This window comes from Canis lupus, chromosome 21 (genome assembly GCF_011100685.1).
Source record: "Canis lupus familiaris isolate Mischka breed German Shepherd chromosome 21, alternate assembly UU_Cfam_GSD_1.0, whole genome shotgun sequence".
Lineage (NCBI taxonomy): Eukaryota > Metazoa > Chordata > Mammalia > Carnivora > Canidae > Canis > Canis lupus.
This window is the reverse complement of record NC_049242.1, coordinates 25966490-25979735: the sequence shown is the minus strand read 5'-3', so window position 1 is coordinate 25979735 and position 13246 is coordinate 25966490. Positions and strand designations below refer to the sequence as shown.

Here is a 13246-nt window from a genome sequence, read left to right as displayed (position 1 = left end):
AGAATTTGATTATAGAAGGGAAGTACTGGAGGGCATAGTAGATGGGTTGGGAAGGGGAGCAGTATGTGATGCAGTGGTGGATGAACACCCAGGTTCAGACTCTTGGGATTACTGTAACAAACCTGTGAGGCATGGTGGGATTAGACTTGAATGACTCTTAGAGGATAGTGAGCAAATAGTTCCAGGACTGTGGTTAAGATTACATCCTTATTTCTGCAACTGATCATGGCTTGGAGGTAGGAATGCATGGGGTGGCACTGGTGACTTTCCCCCTCTCCTACACATTCCATATTCCCCTTGCTTTATGTCATCTCCTTAGATCATTAGTGTTCTTTGCCCAGTGGGTGACCCAAATCTTTGTTCTTTAAGAACTGGAGTGATCCTAGTAATCGAATAACCTATATTAATTAGGACCACAATATAGAAAATTGTTTAAATATAAAAAACCCAGAAACAAATGTGAGGAAATCACCTGGAGTGAAGGTTTTTTCAAATTCACCTATTCTTTTTTTGTACTGTCCTTTGTTGCATTATGGTTTCTAGTCTTCCTTTTATTTCTCCGAATATTTTATATATACTTTTAAATTCAGATTTTTAAAAAAGATTTTATTTATTCATGAGAGAGAGAGAGAGAGAGAGGCAGAGACACAGGCAGAGGGAGAAGCAGGCTCCATGCAGGGAGCCTGATGTGGGACTCGATCCTGGGTCTCCAGTATCAGGCCCTGGGCTGAAGGTGGCGCTAAACCGCTGAGCCACCTGGACTGCCCTAAATTCAGATAAAAAAATATATATATATTTTATTTATTTATTCATGAAAGACACACACAGAGAGAGGCAGAGACATAGGCAGAGGGAGAAGCAGGCTCCAAGCAGGAAGCCTGATGTGGGACTCCACCCCCGGACTCCAGGATCATGCCCTGAGCCAAAGGCAGACACTCAACCACTGAGCCACCCAGGCGTCTCTAAATTCAGATTTTTAAAAAAGATTTTAGGTAATCTCTATACCCATTGTGGGGCTCAAACTCACAACCCCAAGATCAAGAGTTGCACGCTCCACCAACTGAACCAGTCCAGTACTCCTCATTCTTTTATATAACAATTCTTGGAGTGCAAATTCTCTCATTTGCTCCTCTCTTTGGTTTGTTTCTTCTCCTTTCTTTTTGGGTAATTTCCTCCTGTAAGCTCATTTTAAATAGGACTTGTTTTTCCATAGGTTCCTTTGTGAAACGTTGATTATGGAACTATCCTTACAGAACAGTTTTGTTTGCTTCACTGATCAGGGCCAACTTTTTGTCAGTTTTTCATTGTGACATCCCACTAACATTTGGGTATTGTGAATTTGGACCACATTTATACAAACAGCAAAGGTATTAGTTTCTTTGTAGATTCTTCTCACATTCCTGAGTTATGGTAGATTTTCTTATATTTATCTACTGATTACCAGGTCAGTGAGTGGTGTTTTTCTAGTTATTTCACAAGGAAGTGGTCCTTTGAGACTCCTGTTTTGTTGAAGCCCTAGCACTGAGCTAGAAGGCCTATATCTTGGTCCCAAGTTTCTATGAAACTCTTTAACTTCCACTTCACACATCCTTTGACTTTTGGGTTCCTATTCATTTCTGGCACCTTGGGATCTCCCATTTTTAGTTTCAAGCCCAGTTGTTGTGTTGAACTTGTTGTTATATATTATTACTAACATGTTTGAAGGTGGGAAGGGGGTTTGCCTGGAACTATTCCATCTGTTGCATATTGGTCAGAAGTCACCCCAAAAACAAAGGGTCTTTTTGAAAACACAAATATGGTCATTTCATTCTCTTAGCATGGCATTCAAGGCTCTATGAAAGCAGCAAGTTGCCTCTCTAGTTTCATTTTCCACTGCTTTTCTTTACTTCTCTACACCTTGTCACCATACTCCAGTCATAGATGACAACTCTTCTCTTTCTTTTCTAATTTTACTTAGGGTGTGTGTTGATGGGAGTGAAATTGACTTATCCTCTAGTTTGTAAACTATTAAGTAGCTACTGACAGTAGCAGTAGCCTATAACTTCTAAAAGCCTAGATCCAGAAAATAGCAACTCCATGTAGCTTCACCTCTGGACATTGTAGTGTAACATGACTTTAGCTAACTTTATTCAATTAAAAATGCTGTTGAGTCAAGTTAGGTTTGCACTGAATTATATATTGAGTCATCCTTTCCAAGAACTTTTTTTTTTTTTTTTTTTTTTTTTTTTTTTTTTTTTTTTTTTTAAATTTTTATTTATTTATGATAGTCACACAGAGAGAGCGAGAGAGGCAGAGACACAGGCAGAGGGAGAAACAGGCTCCATGCACCGGGAGCCCGATGTGGGATTCGATCCCGGGTCTCCAGGATCGCGCCCTGGGCCAAAGGCAGGCGCCAAACCGCTGCGCCACCCAGGGATCCCTTCCTTTCCAAGAACTTGATATGTCTTTTTGTCAGATTGTTTTTAAAAAAAGATTTTATTTATTTATTCATGAGAGACAGAGAGAGAGAGAGAGAGAGAGAGAGAGAGGCAGACACACAGGCAGAGGGAGAAGCAGGCTCCATGCAGGGAGCACAATGTGGGACTCGATCCTGCGACTCCAGGATTACACCCTGGGCCAAAGGCAGGCGCTAAACCACTGAGCCACCCAGGGATCCCCTCATTAGTCAGATCTTATTTTATGTCCTTCAATAGGAAGGACATAAAATAAGTTGTTTATTTTTAAACTTGTTTCTTGTTAAGTTTATTTTTAAATATTTTATAATTTTGAATGTTTTATAATGTAGTTTACCTTTGAATAGATAACACATTAATATGGTTCAAAACTTAACTTAAAAGTATAAAAATGAATATAGTGAATTTTCCATTTCTACTGCTATCCCCTCTACCCACTTCTTCTTTCAGAGGTATTTTTGTATATATGAGCAAATATATATACTCATTTGTTGCAACTGTGAATGAAATACTTGTTATTGTTTTCTAGCTGACTACTGCTAGAACAGAAAAAAAGCTATTGATTTTTATACATTTATCTTCTAGTCACACATGTACCGAATTTCCTTATTAATGCTACTAGGTTTTAGGATAGCCTCTTGGATTTCTTAAATATACAGTCATACTTCACCAAAACAAGATAACTTATATTTTCCAATATTTATATCAATTATTTCGTTTTCTTGCTTAATTGCTTTCAGCTGCATTTTCTTTCTTTTTTTTTTTTTTTTTAAAGATTTTAGGGGATCCCTGGGTGGCGCAGCGGTTTGGCGCCTGCCTTTGGCCCAGGGCGCGATCCTGGAGACCCGGGATCGAGTCCCACGTCGTGCTCCCGGTGCATGGAGCCTGCTTCTCCCTCTGCCTGTGTCTCTGCCGCTCTCTCTCTCTCTCTCTCTGTGTGACTATCGTAAATAAAATTAAAATAAATAAATAAATAAAGATTTTATTTATTTATTAATGAGAGACACAGAGAGAGAGGCAGAGACACAAGCAGGGGGAGACGCAGGCTCCATGCAGGAAGCCCGATGTGGGACTCAATCCTGGGACTCCGAGACCATGCCTTGAGCCGAAGGTAGATGCTCATCCACTGAGCCACCCAGGCGTCCCTCAGCTGGATTTTCAAAGAAATGTTGAATCCTGTCTTATTTCAGACTTTAACAAAATAACTTTAGTATTTACTATTAGAGATGTTTGCTAATGTTTTGTTTTTTTTTTGCTAATGTTTTTTGATGAATAATCTTTTCCTTTTATATAGAGCTTTGCTGTATTTTAAATTAAAAAAAAATTTTTTAAGTCATGTCCTTGCTTAATGTGGGGCTCAAACTCATGACTCTGAGACCAAAAGTTGCATAGTCTACCCACTGACCCAGGGATCCCAGGACATTCTCTTAATCATATATTATCAAAATAAGAAAATTAACATTAATATTAATCTTATGGACATTTAAATAATTTTAAAACTTTTTTTTTAAAAGTAAACTCTAGGGATCTCTGGGTGGCGCAGCAGTTTAGCGCCTGCCTTTGGCCCAGGGCGCGATCCTGGAGACCCGGGATCGAATCCCACGTCGGGCTCCTGGTGCATGGGGCCTGCTTCTCCCTCTGCCTATGTCTCTGCCTCTCTCTCTCTGTGACTATCATAAATAAATGAAAATTAAAAAAAAAAAAAGTAAGCTCTACACCCAAAGTGGGGCTTAGAACCTGAGATTAAGAGTTGCGTGCTTGGGACGCCTTGGTCTCTCTCTGCCTAAGCTTCTTCCTCTGCCTGTGTCTCTGCTTCTCTCTGTCTCTCATGAATAAATAAATAAAATCTTAAAAAAAAAAAAAAAAGAGTTGTATGCTCTACCGACTGAGCCAGCCAGGTACCCTCTTCAAGTTCTTGATGTAGTGAATTTTATTACTAAATTTCCTGATACCGAGGCTTGTATCACTGAAATAAATGTAATGTGATGATAGTGTACAATTCAACTTTATTTTTATTTTTTTTTAAATTTTTTATTTATTTATGATAGTCACACACAGAGAGAAAGAGAGGCAGAGACACAGGCAGAGGGAGAAGCAGGCTCCATGCACCGGGAGCCCGACGTGGGATTCGATTCCAGGTCTCCAGGATCGCGCCCTGGGCCAAAGGCAGGCGCTAAACCACTGTGCCACCCAGGGATCCCAACTTTATTTTATTTGGAACTTTTTAACTATGGTCATAGGTGAGATTAGGCTAGGACATTCTTTCTGCCACGGTTTGAGTATTAATCTTATGCTGGCCTTTAAAATTTAACTGAGCATCTTTTCATCTTATCCCATGGTCTGAAGCAGCTGATATAATAATTAAAAAATTATTTGTTGGGCTGAATGTGACAGCTACAAATAGTGTTCAGCTTGTGACCATCCAGTGAACTGTATATTTGTGATTTGTGCATTTTTTTCCATGTATATTTCAATTTAAAAAGTTTAAATAAAAGAACATGACTTTTTAAAAGGATAAATGTTTAATCACCTTTCCAATTTCTTCCTTGGTAATTAACTGGTCTATTCAAAGTATGTTTTGAGTGTCTGCTGGGAAATTATCTGCTGTTTCTTAATTTATTAAAATAATTATTTAAAACTTTTCCATACCTACATGGTTTCTCATTCCTAATCTTGCATTTTTTTTCCTCTTTCTTTTTATCAGGCTGAGGTTTTATCTATTTTATTGGTGTTTCCACAGAGTGATTTTTCTACTTATCCTTTCTCCTTTTTAACCTCAGATTTTATCTTTAGTGGTCCATTTTCTATTTTCTTATGGTTTAAATGCTTTTTTTTAATCCCCTATATATATATATATATATATATATATTTTTTTTTTTTTTTTTTTTTTTTTTGAGAGGGAGGGGGTGCAGGGGCAGAGGGAAAGAGAATTGTCAGCATGCTAGGCATGGAGCCTGACATGGGGCTTGATCTCACAACCCTGAGATCATGATCTGAGCTGAAATCAAGAGTCAGATGCTTAACCAAATGAACCACTCAGGTACCCCTTCCCTAAATTTCTAAAACAATCACTATACATCTTTGAATTTTTCTTTTTGAATAATAAAGGTGTTACATTTTTATTTTCAAGCCCAGTCTTATGCATTCCAGGATACTCAATACAGGATCTGGGTCTTACTTTGCCCCATTTGCTCAGGGTCTAATCCTGACAGGTCCTACTGGCTGGCCATAAGAACATGACAAATATATGTGTGCTCAGTGAAAAAATGATACTGTTCTGACTCACTGTGGAGATTTGTGCTTGCTGCAGGGCCCACCCATCCATCCAAATACCTGGAGCATTTGTCATATGCTGGCAGTCAGGTCCTGTGAATAGGACAGTGAGCTGGACAACTGAGTATCTGCTCTCTGGGTGCTTACATTCTAGTGACAAGGACAGATATAGAACAAACAATGCAGGTGAGCTGAGTACTGCCTAGAATGCTATGGAAGCACAACAAGAGGCCAACATCAATTAGGAGGTATAGCTAAGAATCTGTAGAAGTGATAATCAAGTTCCTCAAAATCTGAGGGCCTACCGTATCTTCTTTTTTCCATTTCCCAAAGGTGGCCATTGGGTTTTCTAATACAGTTATCTGGTCTTGAGTTATATGCCTGCTGCTCCTAGCCACAGCTAACTGAACCAAAGACTGACAACCAGGCATAAGAACTTTATCTAATAGGAATGTTCCATATAGGATGGTCACTAACTGACTGCATTGGAGTTTTTAAGGGAAGTCTGAACACCAAACAGAATGAAAGGAGAAGAAACAGAGATAGCAGAAGAGAAAAAGAACAGTAGAGTATAATAACAGCAGTCACAAATCCTATGGTATTGGATTGGAACTATAGGTTTCAATGTAAACTCATGATTTTTAATAATATACATATAGATACAATGATAAATTCAACAGTGTGTGTTAACAGGAATACACCTATTTCCTAGATCTGTGTGCTGAAAGAGCCTAGAAGTAATGACACTTTAGTAGCAATTAATACACCTAGTGCCCATTCTCGAGCGCAAGGAACCAGGAACTACCTGGGAAATTAGCTGATGCCAGGGCTGGAACAGGAAAAATATAAATGAGCTTGGAACATTGTGTGGTGCTAGAGAGTAAGGAAGGGCTAAAAAAATGATGAGGGCAGAGCTGAAACAACACAGAAGTCAACCCAAAGAGTTCCCAGTGGCCAGATCTGGGCCAGTATGAGCAACAGATAAACTAGTATTAGATTAGAGCCCACAGGATAAAAAAGAAAATCCATCAGTTTATACTGATATAAATAAATTAAAGAATAAATATATGGGAGAAAAGAGATAGTTCTTCCTACAACAGAATACCAATTAATAAATACAGATGAAATAAGTAAATACAAAGTCATCATTAGGCCAACACAGCATTAATACTCATAAGCAAAAACCATCGGTGGATGCTAAAATTGGTAACAAAAGTTTAAGGATAAATAAGACATTTGCATAGCTTAAAAGTATCTTCCCACCAGATTCCTATTAATTTCAAAGAGGAAATAAGTAATTTTATAGTGGAGAAACCTGATACACACCACCTCAGTCATGTGATCAAAGTTAACATCACCCCTTGCTAGAAGGCACTAAAAGGGCACACCATCACTTCTGGAGGAAGTTTTGCCAAAACTGCAGACTCAATCTAATCATGTGAAAACAGGAGACGAACCCAAACTGAGGAACAATCTACAAAATAACGGTCTGGACACTTCAAAAAGTGTTAAGGTCATGAAGGGCAAAGAGATGGCGGAACTGTCACAGGCTGAAGGAGACAAAGGAAACATTCAACGAAATGTAACATGGAAAAAAAAAAAAGAAATGTAACATGGGATCCTGGATTGGACCCTGGACCAGAAAAAGGACATCAGTGGGAAAAATGGCAAAATCTGAATATCTACAGATTAGTTAGTACTGTGTCAATGTTAATTTCCTGCTTTTAATAATTATACTATAACTTTATAAGATGTTAATACTAAGACACGAGAGGTGAAGGGTATGTGGGAACTACTATTTTTGCAATTTTCTGTAAGTCTAAAATGATTTCAAAACAAGTAGTAGTAGTAGTAGTAGTAGTAGTAGTAGCAGCAGCAGTAGTAAAAAGAACGGCAGTCACTGAGGTAGGAAGCAGCAGATAGCTCTTTGAGGGACTGGACAGTGATTGCTGGAGCATTTGCTGGAGCCCATTTCCTGACTTCTGACTGCCTCATACCTACCACTTTGTTGGGGCATTCTTCCATCACCCAAGGGACTTTAATTCCTGCCTCTATTTTCTGCTTCCTAAAAGAGATTAGCTGACACCAAGGAGGGAGCCAAAAAGGCCCTGCAGGTGATGGGCTACTGCTGATGGTACCCAAGGATGCACCAGGCTTTGTTGTGTCCTGCTAAGCTGGGACCGAAACATGGCTGGTTTGTGGTATGCCCTTGGGGGATGGTGTGCAGACCCTCTGCTTAGTGACTAACATGCAGACTGCGTGGCCACCTGGAACAACCTGACTTCATTATCACTCTCCCTACAGCTAGCTCCCCAATGTTTGTGTTAGTCTCCTGAAGGAGGCCCTATAGAAGTGAGCTTGCTTGGTCATTTGGTACTATTGTCCAGTCCCAGAGCAAGAGTAGGGTAGTGACCCACTCAACCTTCCTCCTAGAGGTGCCTTACGCTGGCTTAGTTCCAAAGCTGGAGAAGCATGGTCTGGCCTGATACCAGAATGTGTGGTGAGGGGGAATGGCCACCATATGGCAGTGGAGAGGGGAAGGGTTTAATGGGTCCCTTCTTCTTGGAATTTTTGGGGTATGGGCAAGAGGAAGCTACAGCCTACACTGTACAACCTCTGTGCCTGGGCCTCTGTACTTTCTCCACAAACTATGCAGACATTCTGGGGACCCATTCCATAAAGGCCAGCAAAGGATGGCAGATCATAGCCTGGTTCCTGTCTTCTCCCAGGCAGATCTGTTCTTAGCTGTCAAACTTCTGAGCTTCCTGGGACCATGATAAAGTCCCAGAGACTACAGGCCATAGGGATCATGCTGAAGGATAGGACATGGGACCTCCTTCTCCTCCCTGCTTTGAAGGGGGTGAGGAGGCAGCTCCTCTCTTGGAGGCCTGTTAGCAAGTTCTGGACCCAAAACAAAGGGTTTATGGGAGGGCCACATCCCTATTTTTGACTTTGAGGCTGAGGTCTTCCAGGGGCTATGAGGAGGTGAAAAGGCCTCAGGCTGGGTGGAGAGGATGAAAAGGGCATGAGGGGAAGATAGGTCAGTTGCCATGCCACAGCCGAGGGGCCTTTATTGGATGTTGAGGGCACATATAGGCAAGTAGGTAGAAGCTAGAGGTTGTGGCACACCTTCTCAGGGTGTAGTGGTGCCCGGATGTCCAGTTTGTGGGTCTTGCTGTCCTTGTCGATGATCTCTAGCCGCAGCTTGGGGGGACGCTTCTCAGCCTGGGGTGAGGGCAGTTCAGGGCTCTTGAGCAGTTGTTTGTCTGAGTCCTCCACAGTGATGCGCAGGGTACAGCCCCCAGGTAGCAGATCTTGTTCATAGGCGGCTGCCAGTTGGTTCACCACACGGCGCTCTACCTGTAGGTGACAGGTGAAATGGTCATCCTTATTGTGGCCTGGGGCTGAAGCCCAGGCTCTGTCACTTACTGCTAGGGCAAGTCAGAAGAGACTAAAGTCTGAGCTTTAGTTTCCCCCTCTGCAAAGTGGGGCTAACAACACACAGCTTGCAGGACTATGCTAAAGACTCAATGATGTCAGTTTCTGAGGTTCCTAACTCAGTTCCTCACTTCTGGCAGGGGTTCATACTTGGTTATTCTCCAGAATGGAGTTTTACTTTTATCTGGTTTTGGTTCTGAGGGGCATCTCCTCTGAGTATGGACTATTCCAGGCTGGGAGCCTAGGATGGGGCTGGGGCACTAGGGAGGGAGGTGCCTTACTTCTCTCTGGCTCCTGTGCTCACCTCATGCTTGATGGAGCGGGCGCCATAGTGCACATTGTAGCCGTCGACCAACACATCTGCCACCTCACGGTCCCAGAGCAGCGTGATGTTGTGCCTTTGCTTGGCCTGAGACAGGTCAGATAGGAGCATACCTGCATGTGGCCCAGTGTTTCCACCTCTCACCACTCTGGCCTGAGGCCTGGGACTATGAGTGATTGTGTGCCACCAGGGTCACCCGCCCGCACCACTGTGCTCCATGCTTCTAGGCAGCTGATACTCCCAACCCCGCCCAGGGGAAGTTCCTGCTCTTACTCTCTTGGCCCAGAAGTTCAGCTCCTTGTTGACAAGTTGGATGAGCTCCGAGTGGCAGAAGGGGAGGAAGTAGACAATCTCGTTGATTCTTCCCAGAAACTCATCCCTCCGGAAGTGAGCCTGCAAGGCCAGGTTAGGGGTGGGTGAGCTCTGTGACCCAGAAGGGAATTACTAGACCCCAGTGAGGAAGACTAAGGATGGCTAAGGGATCTTCCCACTGGACACTCCAGTAGGAAGGACAAAGACATCTTACTTTCAGGATGGGGCGTATCACATTCTCCTTGAAGTTCTTTGAGATGGTAATCTTGTCATTAATCTGGACATCCCCTGTGGAAAAAGAATCATAAACTGCCTACTCTCATACCTAAGGAGCTCTGGGAATTGTGCCTGCCTCCAGCCCCCATTCATAAAAAGACCTTTTGTCCTGCCCCTGATGGTCTGTGTGATCCTGGTCAGGACCTCAGGCTCTCTAAACCTCAGCCTAGTCTCCACTTGAATGGCGAGAGCATGGGACTGGGCACTTCCTGAAGCCCTTCCAGTTCTATGTGCTACAAATACAAAGCCTGAGGGTTCCTTAGGGTAGGAGTTGTGTGAGGGAGGGAAGGAAGGGAACAACAGTCAGGACCAAGACCTGAGTTCTGACTTGGAAGAGGGGTTGGAAGGTTCATTTCTAAATAAAAAGGTGATAGATGTGGCCTCCTGCCTGATATCATCCTTGCCCCTAGGAGATGTGCTGATGGTCTGAGCACTTGCCCAGATGCCCAGACAGCTCAGGCCATGTGCCATACCAAGGTTTTCGGCAATACGGTTATGGCTCATCTCCAAAGCTTCCTGCCTCAGCTGTAGTGCATGCTGTGCAATCTCGTCGCTGGCCACATTGGAGGTCATGATGAAGATGGCATCCTTGCAGTCAATGGTCTTCCCTTTTCCATCTGTCAGCCGGCCCTGGGAAAGAACAGTGACTGCACAGTCAGAGAGTGTTGAGCCTGGGTACCTCTTCCAGGAGGTCTCCCCAGAACCCCTGGCTCAGAACTGCCGGCTGCTCACTCCTCCTGGTTCTCATTGCCCTGGGCTGTAACCATTCTATCTGCTGAGAGTGCCTCCAGTCAAGAGTCAAGACTACATCTCTGTCATCAGTCAGGGTCCCCAGTTCATCTCTGGCACCCCAAAAGTCAACTGATTAAACAGGCATCCATCCAACACATTCTCTTGGAGGCCAGTCTGGGCCAGGCTCTGTGTTGGGGCACCAGGGCCTCACTGAGCCTTCAACAGGCTCCTTAAAAAAAAAAAAAAAAAAAAAAAAAAAAAAAAAAAAAAAAAATACACTCAAGAAACCAGCAATGACAATTCAGTGAGTTAAGTGTTATAAGGGGAAGCCCAGGAGTTCAGAGGAGAGTATTTTATAGGGCCACTGTGAAGACTAATATGGTCATGTTGGTTAAAAATCCTTAGTTAGCTAAGCTGTGCAAATGTTCTGAACTGTTATTAGGAGGTATGTTGCAGGTATGCCATCTCTGCAACTTTAAAGCCATCCTTTTGCCTGACAGAGATGGACAGAAAATAAGGCTCCTCCTTTAACCAATGTGGGAAGATTCCTTGGAATCTTGAGCTCTTTCTAGAAGTGACACAGACAAAAGAAAGGATCTATAGTGGAGACAGATGCATCAAAGAAAAAGAAAAGAAGCAAGAGCAGAGAGAAGAGACAGAAGAATGAGAAGTATAGCTATCTGGGGCCACTCAGTTCCAGGCAAGAAGCTGCATCTACTCAGCAAACAAGTCCATCACTGTATAACAGTACTTTACAGTCCTATATGATGAAAGCAATGGTCAGGGTCTTGCTGAGCAGAACTGATGGTAGTAACAACAGTGGACACCAACATGGCACTTCTACTTCTACCACCAGAGCCCTGCTGAGTGTTCTCTGTGCACCACTGCACCCCTCCCACAAAGCACAGGGAGCATGGTTCTGGGGACAGGTCACTGACCCCAACCTGTCGGCTCCTGCCTGCCTCAACCTCAGCTGGTAACTAGTCCACCTCAAGCATTTCCCTTTCCCTGGTAGTATGGACCTGACTCAGGCTCAGCGCTTGCTTCTAAAGCCAATGGCAGATCAGCTCTGGCCCTCATAGGCAAAAGGGGAAGGAATGTGCATTAACTTAGTACCTACTCTATGCGGGGCATGGTACCTGGTGCTTTTTAGCCTTGCTTTATACTGGCCCTTGGCACAGGCCTCTTAGATTTAATTATTTAATTTAAGGGAGAGACAAATATCCTCAAGCAGACTCCCCACTGAGCACAGAACCCGACATGGAGCTCAACATGGGCCTTGATCCCAAGCCTGAGATCATGATCTGAGCCAAAATCAAGAGTCAGATACTTAACCAACTAAGCCACCCAGGTGCCCCTCAGGCCTCTTAGAAAGTGTTAACTCCAAGGGGATCAATTCAGAAGGGGCCCTATGGTCCAGGTTCTGATTACTTTCCACAACCCTATGCTGGGGTGGGAAGAAAGGAAGGCAAGGGTGCAAGTGGATGTTCTTGAGCTTTTGCCATTGGCTTTCCTGATTATGAGTTACGTGTGTGTGTGTGTGTGTGTGTGTGTGACACGTCCAAATGTGTGCATATGACACTCTTCGCAGAGTTCATCCCCGAGGACTGAGTACACATCCTGCTATAGTGGCCAGAACAAGAACTAGGCAATTTCATTCCAGGATCAAAACCCTGCTTTTAACTGAGCCTGAGAATGGGTCTCAGGTAGGTGAGGGGAGCAGATACAGTATATGACTAACCCAAAGGATGACTTTCACAGTGCTCATGTCTCCTCCTCTTCAGAGTCCTTGGCAGTAGAGATGTATCTCAAAGAAGGAGCTGCCACTGTTCCACGTCCCAGCAGTAACTGGGAGGGTGTGAATGTTACCCAACCCAGAGTTATAGGAGCTGCTTTCCCACTGCTTCCATACTTAAAGGGAGGTACAGAGGTAGGCTCCCCAGGGGCTAGTGTCCTCCTGGGACTTCTGCCCTGCACAGCAGGCTCTGAAGTCATTAGTTCTACTTGGTGAGAGCATGAGGACTCCTGCTTCTCTGGGACCAGGCTTGGGAGAACAGGGCTGGGTGGGAATGGGGGGCTTCCTTCATGTCCTCAGACTGGATCTGGTGCCCTGACAACTCCTGGCATTGCAACTTATCCTAGTGCAGCATGTACCACAGTACGCTGGAGGGCTTTTTGCTGCTGGTCTCTCCCACTCATTCATGAACACTGAGGCAGAGACTGTTGAGTCCTCTCGCTCCACACTGAACCACATTCCCTCTCTGCCTTTCCTGATATATTGGTCACAAGCCTCTGTGTTAGTTCTCTCTTCTTCTCTGCATACTATATACCCCCTACTTGAGAGATCTCAGCCTTCCCTATCTGTGCTGATGCATTCCTGAATCTCTGCCTCTAGTCTAGATCAGTCCTATGCTATAGACTGCTCCAACTGATGGCTGGC

At 43.6% G+C, this 13246-nt stretch overlaps 1 protein-coding gene across 4 annotated transcripts in view; it reads right to left on the bottom strand.

The window, feature by feature from the left end:
- Window positions 1–6345: 6345 nt before the first annotated feature.
- Window positions 6346–13246, bottom strand: part of CLPB (caseinolytic mitochondrial matrix peptidase chaperone subunit B) — a 144656-nt gene continuing 137755 nt past the window's right edge. For 2 of the 4 annotated variants that reach the window (XM_038568757.1, XM_038568758.1), the window contains 5 exons: window positions 10548–10704; window positions 10013–10086; window positions 9760–9879; window positions 9469–9573; window positions 6346–9086 (listed from right to left, as the gene is read on the bottom strand). In XM_038568757.1, the coding sequence (XP_038424685.1) occupies window positions 8838–9086; window positions 9469–9573; window positions 9760–9879; window positions 10013–10086; window positions 10548–10704 (705 nt within the window). In that variant the 3' untranslated portion in view covers window positions 6346–8837. Of the gene's footprint in view, window positions 9087–9468; window positions 9600–9759; window positions 9880–10012; window positions 10087–10547; window positions 10705–13246 lie in introns of all 4 variants that reach the window. The other 2 variants (XM_038568761.1, XM_038568759.1) reach the window with 2 other exon arrangements.